The sequence below is a fragment of the Marmota monax genome, unplaced genomic scaffold (assembly GCF_021218885.2).
Source record: "Marmota monax isolate L192 unplaced genomic scaffold, Marmota_monax_Labrador192_F-V1.1 WCK01_AAM20220418_F8-fsc00021, whole genome shotgun sequence".
Taxonomy (NCBI): domain Eukaryota; kingdom Metazoa; phylum Chordata; class Mammalia; order Rodentia; family Sciuridae; genus Marmota; species Marmota monax.
Window position 1 is genome coordinate 11,977,674 of NW_026695228.1, and position 17,973 is coordinate 11,995,646.

At 40.8% G+C, this 17,973-nt stretch overlaps 1 protein-coding gene across 3 annotated transcripts in view; it reads right to left on the reverse strand.

Moving 5' to 3' along the window:
• Positions 1-9,583: 9,583 nt before the first annotated feature.
• Scn10a (sodium voltage-gated channel alpha subunit 10) overlaps positions 9,584-17,973 on the reverse strand; it is a 90,678-nt gene continuing 82,288 nt past the window's right edge. For all 3 annotated transcript variants that reach the window (XM_046436929.2, XM_046436928.2, XM_046436926.2), the window contains 2 exons: positions 15,305-15,575; positions 9,584-11,189 (listed from right to left, as the gene is read on the reverse strand). In XM_046436929.2, coding sequence (XP_046292885.1) covers positions 9,973-11,189; positions 15,305-15,575 — 1,488 coding nt within the window. In that variant the 3' untranslated portion in view covers positions 9,584-9,972. The remainder of the gene's footprint in view (positions 11,190-15,304; positions 15,576-17,973) is intronic.

The following is a 17,973-nucleotide window of genomic DNA, read 5'->3' on the forward strand; positions in this document are numbered from 1 at the left end:
CAGAGAAGTTGTGACACAAGCAACAGAAGCCCTGGAATCAAACTGGGTCATTCCTTCCTCTCATCCAGAGCTTGGTTCAGAGTACCACGTTGCTTAGTGGATGAGTTGAGCATTTCTGTGTGGATCATTTGCAGACATCTTCAGCCTCCCAGTGGTTCTGGGGCTCCCTGTTCCAACCACAGGATGCATCATTACTCAACAGGCACACACATGCCTTTATATAGCTGATAATGCAATTAAATCTGAAAGCAGGAAACAGGAGTGGCCCCGTTTCTAATAACCAAAGAACCCAGTTCTGGTCAGGGGAAAAAAAAAAGAGTCTTTTTTATGTATAACCCTTCATAATTTTTCATCTCTGTACAGTGAATTGTAGCGACTGAGTTTTGTTGTTGTGAGTTCTATTGTCAGAACTGGTGCTTTAAAAGGTCAACGGTAGACGTGAACTTTCAGTGTTATGTCTTTGATGCCCATAGGCAAATCCTGCCTTTTTCCACCTGAACTCATTTGGATGATGAGTCAACGGGGGTCCCTCAGGAGGACACACTTCAAATATATTTCCACTTCAGGGAATGTATGAACAGTTTTCTGGGGTCAGAGTCCAATGCTGATTTGGGGCTGAGGGAACATTCATCTGGAAGAAAAGGTCTTGACCTTCTCACTGGAGAAACTGGGAGTGGGCATCCCATCCATGTCATGAGCATCCGATCTGAATAGGTTTAATGACTCTTAATCAATTTGCTTGAAGAACTAAAAAAAAAAAATCAATAGCTTAGGTCTCCATGGAACACATCTTTATATCTAATCTCCCTGACCTTAAATTCAGCCTCTACCTTAACCTGTCACTGCAAACAGAGGGATCTTTATGAAACAGGAATCCAACTATAATTTTGTAACACAATGGGGAATTTTTGCTTAGGGGGTCTCTTTCCTCCTCCTTTTGGTGACAATATCTTACTTTTTTTTTTTTTAAGGGAGCATGGGGGGAGGCAATTACATACAATCTTGGTGGAGCTGTCAATCAAAATTCTCCTGCCTTTCTTCTTCCCTGGAGCTAGGCCCATCACACGTTCTTTTGTGGGAATTTGAATCCCGACTGGACACCCTCAGGGAAAAAGAAAACCTCTAACGACTGGTCCTAGCCTCTTGGAAAGACTCTCTAATGGTTTCTGCTACCCAGAAACTTGCCCAGCCTTGGCTGAAATCCTCCTGTTTATTCAACATTTACTTCCTTTCTATGAGATTCTCTGTAGCCTTCTGGTAAATTCCTCTTATGCTGGAACTGGTTTGTGTTGCTTGTTCCTCTGACTGACACAAAAATTGATAACTGGAAATGGGTGTTACTCTTAACAGATTCTAACATGTGGCATCAGCCAAATTGAAGTGGGGTGTAGGACACTGAGACTTTCTTATCCCAAGATCTAAATCTGGAAATTTCTATCATGTTCTTAAATGTAGCCTGTTGTGTCTGGTAACCCAGCTTGCCTCTTGCTGCAACAATTTAAGGGACTTAAATTAAGGGACAATCTCTAGGATTTGGAAAGCTATAGGATACTTTTGGCTGGCATGGTAAAGCTACACAAAGAAGAACAAATTTTGCCTAAGCTGACTCATATGAATGCAGAGAGGAAGGACTTTTTACTGTCTTATAGTCTTGCGCCTTGTCCTAACCTAATAATAGTGGGAAAGGCAGAAGATCTGGAAGTAGTGGTGTGTTGGCAAGAGGTCTATTGCTAAAGGCAGCAGCACCCAGGTCCAAGTCTAGATTGAAAGACAATAAGCCAACAAGATCTAACAAATCTAAAATGCAAGAGAAAGAAGTTCTACTGGGGTTGTATGGGATATGCAATGCCAGAGAAACTTCAGCCAAGGCAAGTAATGACCCATGATTGATCAAACCTGAAGACTACTTCCAGGGCCACCCGGTGCCAGCACAGGAAGTGAGGAAACTCTTCATTCCAAAGAAGGAGTCTTCCCGGATGTTTCTGTCTATGGGGAAGTAGGCCGTAGAGGAATTCTCCCAGACAGCAGGACTCAGAAAGCTCTCCACTGTTAGGACTAGGGGCATATGCTTCAGGACACACTGTGGGTGTACATTTCTGGATGTGGTTTCTCCTTTTAAAAACAAGTTTTAAAAGATAGTGTGTTGATCCGATACTTTTGCATATTGATTGAATTGTTAGCTTTTGGGGACTGTGCTATGAGAGCTACTTCTGCACTGGTCAAGAAGATGGCATCTCACTCATTTGACAAATCTCTTTGGCACTGTTCTTGTGGCTGGGAATATATTAGTGAGCAAATAGAGTTCTTTCCCTCAGAGAGCCAGTTTTCTAGTAGGAAAGACAGACAATAAGCTAGTATATACATGATATTGCAGAGCCTGGAACAGGGCGTAAGTGCTGGGGATATGGCTGGCAATTAGACAGAAATGAGACATGTGCATATTCTGACTGAGGGAAAAGTGAGTTCCAAGGATTCCTGTGCAGAGGCAAGAGCATGGTTGGTGAGTTTCAGGAATGGTAAGGAGGACTGGGTGGGCCAGACACAGCGAGCCAAGGAGGCTGGAGGGAACGAGAGGTCAGAGAGGAGTGAGGGCCAGATTATGTAAAGCCATTGTAATGACAGCTACTCAGAGCACCATAGGAGCTGTGGGTGGGTTTTGAGCTCTGGCTGCTGTTTGGGGCAAAAGTAGCAATGAGGCATTGTTTGGAAGACTTGAAATAATGCTTGTATAAGATGATGGTTACTTGGGTAAAACTGAGATCCATCAAGGTGGTGAGGAGTGTTCAAAGCTGGATGTATTTTCTTGTTTATTTATTTATTTATTTTTAACAAGTAAAAAAAGAGGTTTATTCTAATGGCCCACACAAATGGACAGGTCCATGAATCATAGAAGTCACCAGTAAAAAGAAAGAAGGAGAAAATTATAAAACATTTAATTAAAGCCATGGAATACTCAAAGAAGTCTAAGAAAACTCAACATAATTAACTTTTATAGCCTTAATTAGTGCCAGGCAGCGTGCCCTCTCCTTCCTTTCAAGAAAGTTGCAGTTCAGATGTGATAATAGGACACAAGCTAATAAAGGGAGGAAAAAAAAAGCCAAATAGTACCTATTACATGCCAGTAAACAATAAGGAATAATTGCAACAGCACATGAGTGCTACCTCATCTTCTTTGAGAACCAGAGAGCCCACTTGTGTCTGGCTATACTGAAAGGTATAAAATAGACTAATAAAATGACATGTTGAAAGAGACTCCTTCAAAATACAGAAATTTCATCTAGCGGTATCATCATTTAATGATGTTTGCACACCAAGTACGCTGGCACTAACAACAATTAAACATAAAATCTAAGCTGCCCTCCAATTTGAAAAAGCAAATCTTTGAAGATGGCATATTTGATTGAAAAATGTAAACCTATTTTAATAAAGTCTGCTTGATCCAGTGGCTCACTCACCCAGCCTTGGGCTTCCTTCTGTAATCCAAAAACTGGATGTATTTTTAGAGTTTATAGGGTTTTCTGATCTATTGCTGAGACATTCTTGGCTTAAAGCTGGATGTGTTGTCTGGCTTTGTCTGCATTGTCTCCCTTTGGGAAGAGGGAGCTTGTGGCGGACAGCTACATTGTGTTGGGTAGGTATTTTTGATATTAGGTGTCTGGAGAGAAGGATGTGTGTTGACGTTGGGCAGCTAAGGGTGGGAAGGTGGTAGACAGCTATGGTTTTATCTTGCTCATCTGCCGTTTCCTCTTTTTATGGCAGAACTCTTCTGTTTGGGAACTGCTCTCAGCTTAGTTCCAGATTCCCAGGGTGAACACACGATCTATAAGCCGCCAGTATGCTGGACACAATATGTCTCTCTGGATTTTTGATGAAATTATTGGGAAAGATTCAAGTTTCTGTTCTGAAATCAAAGATGTAAATGATCGCAGGGCCATCTTTGCCACCACATGTGGAAAATCTGCCTTGGAATGGGGTCAGCATAGAAGAAAGCAGAGTGAAGAGGGAGAAAGAGGATATTCCCCTGGCACCATTTGAGTTCCTGAATCCAGCTACATCTCTAGGTCGAAATTATTTTCTTCCTTTTTCCCCACAAGCTAATTTGGGTTGGATTTCTATTATTTGCAACAAAGGTTAAAAATCTGGTCCAAGTGCACCTGTATAGTGAGCTATTCCTGTGCCAGTTAGTAAAGCCAGCCTTCTAAGTGGTCTCCAACCTCTCTGTCCCAGCAGTTCTGGTCCTCCCTCCTTTGGGGCCTTTCTCTAGACCTTTCCATAATCCAGCAACCAGAGGGTTAGTACCTCCAGAAGCATGCTTTTGGTAATGTGGTCAGTCCTCACTAATTGGTTGGGGTCCTGTGCTAGGCAGATTGCTTGAAGTTTTAATATCACTCACGACACCATCCGAAGTGATTCAGTGGGATACAAACTTGGTTACCACTGGGAACATTCTACTCACTTCCCCATATCTTGGTTACATTTTGCCAAACTCTTCACCCTCTTGCACATCTCGGGCATCTTGCACAGTTGCTATTCCCTTTCCCTAGAATTTCCTTTTAAAATTACCCACCACTAAACTCCTACTGCTCCCTTTACACTCAGCTCAAATAATCCCAGTCCAAGATATAAATGCCATGATTGAGAGGAGAAGACAGTAATTACTTCTGGGAAGAGAGAGAAGAATCTAAGCTGAGCCATTTAAAGTTTTTTTTTCTTATTTTTGAAATTGTGAGATACAACATATACACAGAAAAGGAATTAGACAAATGTGTTTAGCTTAACATATAAAGACAACACTTACGACGAAGAGTGTGTAATTAGTACATTGACAACATCCAATCACAAATGACTTCTTCCCTTTGTTGAGACCTGTACCCTGACTTTCATAATGACAGATTCTTGTTTTTCCTTAGGCATTCCTAGACAATACAGTTTAATTTTGCCTGTTTTTGAATCTCATATAATCATATAGTAGATGTAGTTATGTGTCTGGCTTCTTTCATTCAATATTATGCTTGTAAGATTCATTTATAGACTGGTATTAAACTATCTGTCTTTTTCATTGTTGCATAAAATTACATTAAAATAAGATACAACAATTTATTAAATTATTCTACTGCTGATGGACCTTGGTTGTCTCAAATTGGGGTTCATTATGAACAATGTCCCTAAGAAATATTGCACATGTCTCCTACATCATGTGTGCACAGATTTCTCTAGTTTTTGTAGGAATGGAAAACCTGAGACACGAGCTTTATGTATCTTCAACTCTTTTAGGTTAAGTTGAACTGTTTTGCAAAGTGCTTGCACCAATTTACACGCTCTTCAACAATGCATGAGAGGTCTTGTTGCTTCTCATTTTTGCCAATTCTTGATGTTCGTTAGTCTCTAAAAGTTGTGCAGATCTGATAGATGTATAAAGGCATTTTACAGTAGATTTCATTTGCATATTCCATGATTACTAATTAGGTTGTGCACCCTTTTATATGTTTATTAGTTATTCAGATTTCCTCTTTTGTGAAGTACCACTTCAATTCTCTTACCATTTTCTATTGTGTTGTCTATTTCATATTGATTTGTAGAAGTTAAAAAAATCTTTGAATATTAGACTTTTGTTGGATATTAGTGTTTTTTTTCCCAGTTGTGGGGATCCAACCCAGGGCATTGTGCATTCTCAGCAAGCATTCTATTACTAAGCTACACTCCCAGCCCTTATGAGTGTTTTAAATATTTTCTTTTACTCTGTAGCTTGCTTTTTAACTCTTAAGATATATTAGATATTTAACTCTTAAGATAATTAACTGATATTCTAGATTTTAATGTAGTCCAAGTCATTGTCTTTTACTTATTATCTAGATATGTATGTATTTCTCTTTATTCTAAAATCTTAATAGATTTTCCTTTCACATTTTGATATACCTGGAATTGATTTTTGAGTATGGTTTTGGTAGGAGTCTATTTTTTTTCTTTTGAAAACACAATTGTCCCAGCATCATTTATACAAAGATCCTCTTCTGCACTGCTAAGCTATCCCATCTTTTCCATATTTTAAGTGTTCCTATATACGCTTGGGCCAATTTATTTTTGCTATTGATTATCAGCAAAGTTGTATTGCAGTCTGAAATGTACACTTTATCCTTTTTGTCTTTTGAAAACTTTTGGAATCTTATTCTATAGCTAGGCTCATGAACTATTTTTGTAAATGTTCCTTAGGTACTTGAATATGTGTTTTGCACTTAGTTGATAAATATTTGCACAGTATACAATTTCTATTCTTTTATTTTTATCTTTTTGTTAACCTGAGGTTTTAGGTATATCCCTTGGTAAACATAATTTATTTGAATTTTTAGAGTCCTGCCTGACATTCTTTGTCTATATTCTGAAGTATTTGGTCCATCCATTTACATTTAATGTAACTATTGATATATTGGTGTACAAATATACTATGTTATTCTGTCTTTTCCACTTGTTATTCTTGTTCTACATTTCATATTTTTCTTCCTTTTTACCTTACTTTTTAAATTGGTGGATTGTTTCTTAGCCGATTTTCCCCATCCTAGTTTTGAAATTATAGACTCTGTTTCTGTTTTGTTAGTGACAACTCCAGTAACTAAGTAATGCATTCTTAACTTACCAAAGTCTAACAATAATGAAAACATTTTAAAAAAATTTTTTTAATATTTATTTTTCAGTTCTCGGCGGACACAACATCTTTTGTTTGTATGTGGTGCTGAGGATTGAACCCGGGCCAAACGCATGCCAGGCGAGCGCGCTACAGCTTGAGCCACATCCCAGCCCAACATTTTTCTATTCTTCCATGTAATAATAAAGTTTATTAACCTTACCCTATTTATGTCCTCCCAACTACCTGATATTATTGTCTGGGATTTATACAGAGCTGTTGATGTTTTCGATGGGAGGAGGGATTTAAATAATCTACCCTATCACTACTGTAAACCTTGGAATTGCTTTTTAATTAATTTATTTTAAAATGTTCAACCTGTGCTCAACTCTAGACTGAGTGTCTGTGTATTTGCATCCCCAGGACTTTGGAAAGTGACTTGACCTTATCTTAAGGCAAATGCTTTAGTATACCAGGCTCTCCCTCTACTCACTCTTCTAGGTTGACTGAATGTTCTTGAATGGACTTTGCCGTTCATGTCTATGTGCAACATAGTTTAGTGGCATAAAAAAATCAGGACAGAGTTTATGATGGTAGCATTTATTAAAGAACCTGCAGGTCAGCACCATTGTTTTGTGCCTTGTCTCCTTTCAGTGCTGAAGTGTCCTTATATATTCTGGGCAGAGGTTGTTCTAGTGCCATCTCTGATGGTGAGGTTGATGATGTACCTTTGGCTTTCCATCTTCCTTGGACATCCTCAGGTTTGCTGCCCTGGAAATATAATTCCTACCTTGTAATCAAACCCCTGAGTAAACTTTGGAACTGATTTTAGTGAAATTTTTTTAACAATAATCTAGCATTTGCATTGGATACATTTCCAAAAGCTCCTAGTAATGCAAGGTCTATTGTGTCCCTTTTCTAATGGTTCCCATTATAATTTGGGAAATGCACGTGTATGGAAACAAATTGTAGAGTATATTAGTTTCCTAGGGTTGCTGTAATAAATTATCACCAACTGGGTGGCTTACAACAGAAATTTATTCTCATATTTCTGGAGGCTAGACATCTAATATCAAGGTATTCTCTGGGCTGTTCTCTCTTTGGAGTCTCCAGGGGCGAATCCTTGCCTTCCTCGCCTCCTCCTAGCTTCTGATAGTTACTGGAAATCTTTGCTATTCCTTAACTTTCAGCTTCATCTGTTTTCACATAGCTATCTACTTTGTGTGTGTTTCTGTGTTTCACATTGTATTCTTCTCTGACCAAACTTCTCTCATATTATATCACCAGTTATTGGATTAGAGTCCACTCTAATCTAGTATAACCTCATCTTAATTTGATTATGCCCCAGAAGACCATATTTCCAAAATTTAATCACATTCACAGGTACCAAGAGTTAAGATTTCAATATATTTTTTTTGGGGGGGGACACAATTCTACCTACAACAAAGGGCAAAAGATGTGATAAGTATGCCTTTGAGAATAATATTATCTACTTAGTAAAACTAGTCTTATGGCTGAATACATTTAATGATTGCAGCTAACACTATAAAAATAAACCAGTCCCCAAGCTCTCTGTCTTCCCAGCTGTCTTATAAACACTTGAGCTATTATCATTTCAGTTGATGTTTTAAGTGACCACATGGGATTGAGATGCTGAAGAAGCTGTATGGTCAATACCTGGGCATCCTGGTTCACTGATATTAGGAAGGAAGGGCCATTTGATTGAAATTGTCTTTCACATACAAACCTAATACCAGAGGATAGCTGCGTTGGGATGCTAATCCAGCACCATCTTATTTTGTATATGTAGGTGTTGGCAACCTCCAACAAGCATCTTGAAAGCCTTTAGCTTCTAATGGGTCAACTGTGAGAAAAAGTAAACCCCAGAAAACTTGCTTTCAAGAGGCATATCCAATGGATCAACCTCTATGCTTTGTAATTGTACCAATGGAAAATTTCATAAAATGATCAAATGTATGTCCAATTAATTGACCTGATCTTTGTGATTGTGGCTGGGAATATCCCAAGCGTTAATACAAGACAAGATCACAGCTTTTGTTAAGGTTCATTATGTCCTATGTAGTCACATGAACTCTTTGTTGTGTCCTTCATCTGCCTAAATATATACCCTTACTAAATAACTCTTACTCCATTCACTGCGTAATTCCAATTCATCTCTTGGGACTTAACTCCTATTTTATCTCATTTCTGCCATATCATAGGACTTTAATAATATTTGCAGATGAATAAAAAGAACTACTGGCCATATCTTTTATTTACCAGATCATCTTTCTCAAAATGTCCCTTTTCTTTTGGTTATACTAATTATGAAGTACTAGTCCCAAGGAAATATAAAAACTTTCCTTCTTAAAATCTGATACGAGATGTAAAAAGGCTCTGGAATGTATCCAATAGCTGCCTTGGTAGCCTCATAGCAGAAAGATCTGACCATGGGAATACAGAGTGTTTTCCCATCTCACGGGGACAGGGCACCACTGAATTATACAACACAATATTCAAAGGCTATGCAAAACCAAATGTTTCCCACTCCCACTGAATTTTATATATGGGAAAACAGGTTCATAGGGGAAAGAACTTAGCTCTGGTCAGCCAGGCAATTGGTGGAAGAGTTAAGATTAGAACCAGACTCTCTAGATTCCAGGACAGTGCTCCCTGCTGCCCTCCCCAGCCTCAAACTCATACTACAAAATATCGGGATCCCTGAAAGTGAGGGAGAAATGACTTACAATACATGTCAGTATCACATTAAGAAATCAATCAAGAAAAAGTGATGATTTAACATATGACATCAGTCTTGACATACTTTTAAAAATATTAGTTTTAATGGAGATCTCAAAGGTATTTCATGGCATAGACCACAGGTGTTAGTCTGGGTTGGAGAAGTTGTCCAGCAGCTCTCAACATGCAATCATGCAAAAATCCTAAATAACTGCACATCTCTATGTGGTATTTACAGGAAGACAACCTTAGACCTCCAGCAGTGCCCTTGCCATATCTTTGAAAGTTCTGGTCCTGAGAAATTTGTCTAGGTAGATAAAATCCCTGGTCACCACTAAAATAAATAGACCAGTGACATTTTCCTGAAAGTAAGAGAACCCCATCATTGGATATTGAAATTCAGAAGTGAAGTCAAAATAGAGATACTCTTGGCTTCTGACTATTGTTGTATGGAGACATTTTCAAAGGTAGGTACCAGCTACATTCCCTGCCCAGTTCTGACATTGTGACCAGTGACATGCATTGGTGAGGTTGTAGCTGGGGGCCATCTGTAGTGGGAAAGTTATGGCAGCCAAGGAACACATCAGAGCTGGACATGTCCAGCTGGAGTATCCTCACTCAGGGTCAGGTGCAGTCATCTCCTTACTGGTGGCTTCATCTTCATTTTGCATTGAGCTGGATGTGCTCAGGTTGACTCTATCACTGAGGCCTCTAGTGACGCTGTCATAGGATGGCGGGAAAGATGTGGCAGAGGCAGTTTCAGATTTGTCTGGAAGGACACAATTCTCATTTGCCATAAATTCCACAAAGCCTTCATCTGGGTGTGACAAAGCCTCCTCCTCAGTCCTGGGCACTCCAGAGGGGTTGGAGAGTGTCAAGGAGCGATATAGCACATAACTCCGATAGGCCTTTTGAATGACAGTGGCTGAAATGTCTTCTTGCTTCCACCGGAGGGTGGTTGCTATTGGTTCATAGGATGCTTTTGAAAGATTAGTTGCCATAAACTTCTCCTCCATGTTTGCCTTTAGTGAATCCAACTCTCCAGATTCTCCCAGCACGTTCTTGGTGAAGGCAAAGAGGATGTCCAAACAGTGGATCTTATCTCCAGGGACCAAGGGCATGTCCATCTGGATTAATATTTTCTGATTGGGTTTTGGGATTCTCAAGGGGCCTGAGAGAGTGTCTGCAAAGTCTGAGAGGGCAGAAAAGGTAATGAACTGGGTGGCTTCTGGGTCGAATTTCTCCCAGGTCTCATAGAACATGTCGAAATCGTCCTCACTCAGGGGCTCTGTGCTCTCCTCTGTGGCTACATTGAAGTTCTCCAGAATCACTGCAATGTACATGTTGACCACGATGAGGAAAGAGATGATGATGTAGGTGGTGAAGAAGACGATGCCCACGGCTGGGTTCCCACAGTCTCCTCTAGTGCCATTGCCATTGGGCAGATTGGGGTCGCAGTAGGGGGGCTCTGTGTTGAGGATGGGGCTGAGGAGGCCATCCCAGCCGGCTGACGTGGTGATCTGGAAGAGGCACAGCATGCTGTTGGCGAAGGTCTGGAAGTTGAACATGTCATCGATCCCGGCCTCCCACTTGACGTAAGCGAAGCTGGACATGCCGAAGATGGAGTAGATGAACATGACGAGGAAGAGCAGCAGCCCGATGTTGAAGAGGGCAGGCAGGGACATCATGAGGGCAAAGAGCAGCGTGCGGATCCCCTTGGCTGCTCGGATCAGTCTGAGGATGCGGCCGATTCGGGCCAGGCGGATGACTCGGAAAAGTGTTGGAGAGAAGTAATTTTCTAGTGATGTAAGAATCGCAGAAAACACTAGACCTTTGAAAGAGGGAGGAAATTATCTAATTAGTATCTCAACCATGAGCCCTGACCAAGTTGGATGTAAGCACATTTCCTCATCTCTTCTCAGTATGAACTTCCTCTCGGTTAACCACATTTGAGGACTCTGGGCCCCGTGAACCCGGCATGGTAGTTGACACAACTACCACTCAGTAAATGTTCACTGCCTTAATCCCCCCTCCATCAAGTTGATCTTACCCTTCTCACCATGTTCTTATCTTTTCCTCTACTTAGAACGACCTCTTTAAAGTCAGCCTCTATGGTCGACACCCCATCCTCTGCAGTACTGTGCACATGCCCACAATACTTTATTTCCAATATGACACAGACCTGCTCTCCTCTGAGTTTTCAGCTTTGGCCATCCCCATTCTTCCTTCTCGGTCCTCTGCTCTGGGAAGGCCGGGACCCCCTGTGATTCATCTCCTTATATCCTGCTGCGAAAACTGACTCATTTCCTGGCACATGGTCCCATAGATAATTGTATGGAGCCTGGGCTTAATTACAAGGGGGAGCAGGAGTTGGGCAACTTGCTGACAGCTAAAGCAGAATGGCTTTGAATGCCCAGCTGTCTGCATAATGGTTTTAATTTCTTTCTTTCACTTCCAGCTGTGCTTGAACTCTATGAGAGCCTAAGGATGGGCTTTTTAGGGTCAGCTACTGCCCCTAACCCTAACTATGAGAAAGGTTAAAAAGATGATGAATATATATGTCCCCTGACATGATATCGAACATGAAGATTTTTGAAGCTTGGGTAATTGGGACCAAAGACCTCCACTGGGAATCAAGCAAGGCCTTTAGGGTAAGGGGATTAAAAAGAGGTAGAATCAATTTCTCACTCCTCATAGGATTCCCTTGACCCTCTTTCCTGCTGTCCTTTGTTGTATGCAGATGGGTGGCCATGATATTGTGTTGAAGGAAACTGGAGGGAACTTAGGAAATCACGATAATTCTGGATTATAAAAACTCTGCAAAAACTCTTACAGTCCAGTTTAACTGGGGCATTTTTTAAATAATATAGGTATATTATGTGTCTATATAATCTACTAAAAATTTCTGCCAGACAACTGTCTACATCTTAGTTTTAATTTTTTCCCAGTACCTTATTTCAGGGTAGAATGAGTCCTCATACTTACAACAGTTTGACACTCAGTATGTGTCTTTATGGTGGGAAGGAAGAAAGGGAGGCAGGAATGAGGACAGAAAAGTTAACAGGCAGATTCTTCACTTGTCTTTTAAGTTCTCTGAGAGATTTTTGCCTAAGGAGCTGCTGTGTTGGCCTCAGAAACTGGTAGCTTAAGGTGTCCTCTTCATAGAACTAAGTATGAAAGGTGTATTTTATTTCTAAATTACTGATGTGGGAAGTTACATAAGCAAGCTCCTTTCTCTAATATAAAAGCAAAATGGACTTTCAAATATCTCACTTCAGAAGGCCAACAAAACAAAACAACAACAACAACAAAAAAACCCCAAACAACCAACAACAAAACTCCTGTTATTCTAAGAGAGATAAGCCTGAGATGTTATTTAAGAGTATTTCGCAATCAACTACTAACTAAGTAATGTGGGAGAAATTTTTGGAGGCAATGGATATGTTTATGGCATTGATTGTGGTGTTGGTCTCATGAGTATATATTTACCTGCAGATGTTTTAGATTATATACATTAAGTATATGTGGCTTTTTGTATGTCAACAGTACTCAATAAAGTGCTTTTGAAGAAATAGCAGCAATAGAAAACAAAACAAAACAAAAATGAATTTAAACCCTCCAAACAAATAAATGCAAACTAAGGCTATATTTCTGCACCAGGGTGGGAAGATTGATGAAATGCTGCCAAGCTGTGTTTGGATGCTATTAGCTCTTGAGGGTAAATCAATGGAAAATTAAGTCTACAGCTATGCCCTGACATGAGAAGCAAGCAGGTCAGAATATAACGGATTGGGATATACTTAAAATGACAAGGGAAGCTGGGGAACTGGGATTTGGCTTTTATAGCATCAAACTCTGGCTAAACCACAAGAAATCCAGGGATAGTCTCTTGGATGTGGGTGAGAAGCAGCTAGTTTATTAGAAGAACTTAGCCTTGATATTTATCCAAAAGAAATGAAGTCAGCATAGTACGAATATACATGCATGCCCATATTTATAGAAATGCTATTCACAATAATCAAGTTATAAAACCAGCATAGATGCCTGTCAGTGAATGAATGGATAGAGAAAACATGCAAAAGATGCACAATGGAATTTTAGGCAGCCATAAAGAAGAAAGCAATTAAGTCATTTGCAGCAAAATCGATGGGACTGGAGAATATCATGTTAAGTGAGATAAGGCAAAATCAAAGTCAAAGGTCATATGTTTTTTCCCTCATATATGGAAGAGAGAAAAAAAGAGGAGAAAGGAGAGATTTTCATTTCAGAAGGGAATAGAGGTTGGGGATTGGCAGGAGGATACAGTGAAAGGAACCAGGAGGTAAACAGGAGATAATGGGCAATAAAATTGACCAAATTATATGTTATGTGCATACAAACATACCACAGTGAATCCTACTATTATATATACTTGTAATGCACCAATAAAAAATAAAAGAACTTAGCCCAGTCAAAATTCAGCTCCCACTCCTTACAAACTCTGTGAATTTGTATAACTTTCTTAATCTCTGAGGCTCAATTTTAAACGTTTCAAATGAGGACAAAAATATCTTTTTTATAGGATTGCTGTGAAGATTCATGAAGCCCAGGCCAGTGCTGAAGACTCAGTAGGTACTCAGCTCTTGTGGCTCTATCCCCACATTAGCTTCTTACTCTACCAATTTTCTCTGGATACTGTTGGGTCCCAAAATACTGGGTCTTTCATTCAATGGTCCCCAGACTGGACCTTTGAAGCACTGATCTCTTGATATTGATCAGTTGACTTTTCTGACACTCATATTCTCTAAGAGGATGATTACATATAGATTTGACTTCAGACCCTCAATTTAAGAATCTTCTTTGAGGACTTAACATCAGCCTACTATAGTGACGCAACCACATCAAGGTTTATAACAGCTCAATTCACAAAAGCTAAACAATGGACCCAACCTAGATGCCCTTCAACAGATGGATGGATAAAGAAAATGTGATTATATATATATATATATATATATATATATATATATACACACACACACACAATGGAATATTAGCCTTAAAGAAGAATGAAATTATGGCATTTGCAGGTAAATGGATGGAACTAGAGAACATCATGCTTAGTGAATTAAGCCAATCCCCCAAAACCAAAGGCTGAATGTTTTCTCTGATAAGTGGATGCTGATCCATAGTGGGGGGTGGGTAAGGGAAGAATGAAAGAACTTTGGATTGTGCAGATGGGAGCAAGGGGAGGGGTGAGGCAGTGGGGATGGGAAGGACGGTAGAATGAGACAGACATTATTATCCTGTATACAAGTATGATTACCCTACTGGTGTGACTGCATCATATACAGCCGGAAGAATGAGAAGTTGTGCTCCATTTGTGTACAAGGTGTCAAAATGCATTCTACTGTCATGAATAACTAATTAGAACAAATTAAAAAGTTGAAAAAAAAACACCCCCAAATGAAAAACAAAACAAACCACAACAACAACAACAAAAAGAATGTCCTTTGAAGGATCTCCTTCTAGACTTTCCCCACTTTGCTGGCAACCCACTTCCTTTTCTGGAAAGTATTTTACAAATCACTTCACATAACACCATCCACCCCAACTGCTTTGAAAACTATAATGGTGAGTCCCATTGGAAACTTCATCATCTTAGACTTAGGTGCTCAGGAGGAGTGATTGTTCCCTTAAGGTTCTGGCAGTGGGCTATGCACATAGTAGGTGACTGCAAACATTTCACCATAGTATGGAGAATACCAATGGAGCCTCTTCATTGTCCTGAGAAAGCATCCTAGGGGAATTTCAAATCGGCTGCTCTTGGAAGGCTGCATGAACGGGGCTTTTCTAACACATGACACCTATTTGAAAAATTAGTTGGTTGTCCTCCTCTTAGTTTTAAAAGAGCAGCCAAAACATTCCCAAGCCCAGCTGGGCTTCCCTATCACATGGCTGTACACTTACTCCCGATGGAGAGGATCACGACAATGAAGTCAAACACATTCCAGCCGTTGGTGAAATAGTATTGCCTCAAGGCGAACATCTTCAAGACGCACTCGCCCGTGAAGACAGCCACGAAGAACTGATTGATTTTGCCGAGGATTTTTGTCTTTTCTTCGCTCTGCTCATCTGTCTCCACCATCATGGTGATCATGTTGAGGCAAATGAGGACCATAATGGCAATGTCAAAAGCTTGCCTGGTCACGACATCAAAGATGAATCCCTGGTACCTGTTCTGAGGAAACAAAAGGTGGTGGCATCAGGACCTTTGTCCCCACATAAATTAAACATAGGGAGGTCCTGACTTCTCCAGACATGAGTTTTAAAAGTCTGTCACCTTTGTCCCATTCACATTCCACCTCCAAACAGAAGCCACCTCCTGTTCACAGTCTCACCTTTAGTTGATTCCACCTCACTGCCCCGTTCTAGTCCTCATCACCCTCCCAGACGCCCACCATCACCAGGTACCTCTTTTGTCCTCACCCACGATCTTCCCTCCCTTTGGAATGCTCTTCTAATGTCCCCTCTTGCTACCTCAATCCCAATACAGATTAAGCCATCTCTCCTAAGCCCCACTTCCTCCAGGGAGTTTTGCTTTATCACGTTACACCTGTCCCTTTGGCTTCCAGAGCCTTTGTAATCAGTCTTGAGCTAGGATTTCACATATGCCTCTCTTTTCTACCAGACAATGAGCTCTTGGAGGACAGGGGCCATGCTTACTCAAACTTGTGCTCCTGAAGTACCCCGTGCATAGCAATAGTTCAAGAACTGCTTGTGAGATTGTTGATTTGAGCTTCTCTGCTAAGTACAAAGTCATGTGCAATGGTTTGACCCCCCTCCTGGAAATGTTCCCTGAAGAGAACATTCTTGGGGTTTGTCAGATGTCTAAGCAAATGCAAGTGCAGGGCATGGGGTCAGGTGTCAGTCTTTTGCATTCTTGGAGGAAGGCAGAGTGGCGGGGGTAACCAGTAGATGATTTATATCCAGTTATCTTTATGATGGTTTTTAGAAAGTTCCTAGTGTTGCCCTCTCTTCTTTCTGTTGGTGTTAACATTAATGCTCTGTGAGTCCTTGGCCCACTCTCATTCTTCACCCCTCCCCTTTACCCAAGTCCTTCTCCTGACCTCTGTGGTGCTCACAGTCCTCAATCAACAAAAACCATCTTCCACTCAAAGGCAATCATCTCCCCCACCCCACGTGCCCCAAGGTAGGGGTCAGGCGTGGGGTCTTCCTTGTTCTCCACGGTTCCTTCTAGACCTTTGCTCTTCCTGTGTCTTGTAAAAGCCCTTCCTCCCTTGAAGCTCTGTCATCTAGCTGGTCCACCTTTACCTCTTCAATACTACCACTTACCCACCTCCTGCTCCCTCTGCTCCATTCCTAATAAATCAAGCTCTTGGCCATACTTGCCCACTTTGGGCTATTATCCTAGGCATCTTTAATGTCCATGGAAATGACTCTTACTCTTTCTGTTCCTTGGACAATCTCTAATGATTTGGTTTTTCTTAACCTAAAACAAAATCCTCCTGAGCTTCCCACTCCAGGTCTCTCCTCACATGAACAACTGAAGTTTTTGAAACTGTCTCCCACTTACTCCAACAGAGCTTTGGCCCCCTGCCTGCCACCAAAATGGTTCTCACTAAGATCACCAATAACCTTCATAATGTTCAAGGCAAGGACAGTTATTTGGCATTGTTCATGTCCCCTGCTCTGGGAAGCTCCCCTTTCTTAGTTTTCATCCATGCCTTACCCTCTTGGTTCTTGCCCTTCACATGGCTCTGTTTCAGTCTCCTTGACCAAATGAAGATATTAGCTCCATCAAGGCTCAGTCCTAGACACCCTTTGCCGTTCACCCCATCCTCCCTTGTTTATCTCTTTAGCCTGTGAATTATCTTATATGTGATTTTTCCTAATTGTTCGCCTTGGTCACAGACTCGTAATTTCCTGCGAGGGCAGGAAATTTGTCCATCTTTCTCACTGTTCTGCTCCTACTGTCTGCATAGTGCTTTGCATAAAATAAATTGGTGAATAAATGGAAGACAGAATGGACAGCTCCACCTTATGAGCTTTGATTAAATTTAATTCTATGCAGTGGGCGCTTACAGAATGGGTCCTATGTGCTGGGTTCTGCGTAATTGGCTATGAGGCAGGAGGAGAAGACCATGTCATAGTCTTGCCAGGAAGTTTCAAGGAGTTTCTAAGCAGGCTGGGGGGTGGGTGGGGGGGTGGGCAGTGCTATGATGAGGCTTCTGCTTCAAGGCAGGGTGGGTTGCTATCCTGCTGGTTTAGAGCAAAGAATCTGACCCAAGTGGGCCCAGCTCCATGAATAATGGCTGGCTGGCTCATGTCTTTCCTGGGGTGGAAGGAGAATTTCTGAGTCACTAACCCTTTATTTCATCACTGAAAATGGTTTTAAAAAAACAGAAAGAAAGAGAAATAGAGGCCCATTCATGGTTTCATGATTTCTAATTAAACAAAGCAGGCAATAGTATCTATAAGTGTTTAGGCATCAGGTTTGCCCTGGATATGCCAACTTTAGGGAATGCAGCAGCTTTTGGCCGATCCTGGTTTGGCCTGAGGGCAGAGATCACATCTTTGTGACCCAATGCTCTCAGAGATGATGAAGTGGGTGATTG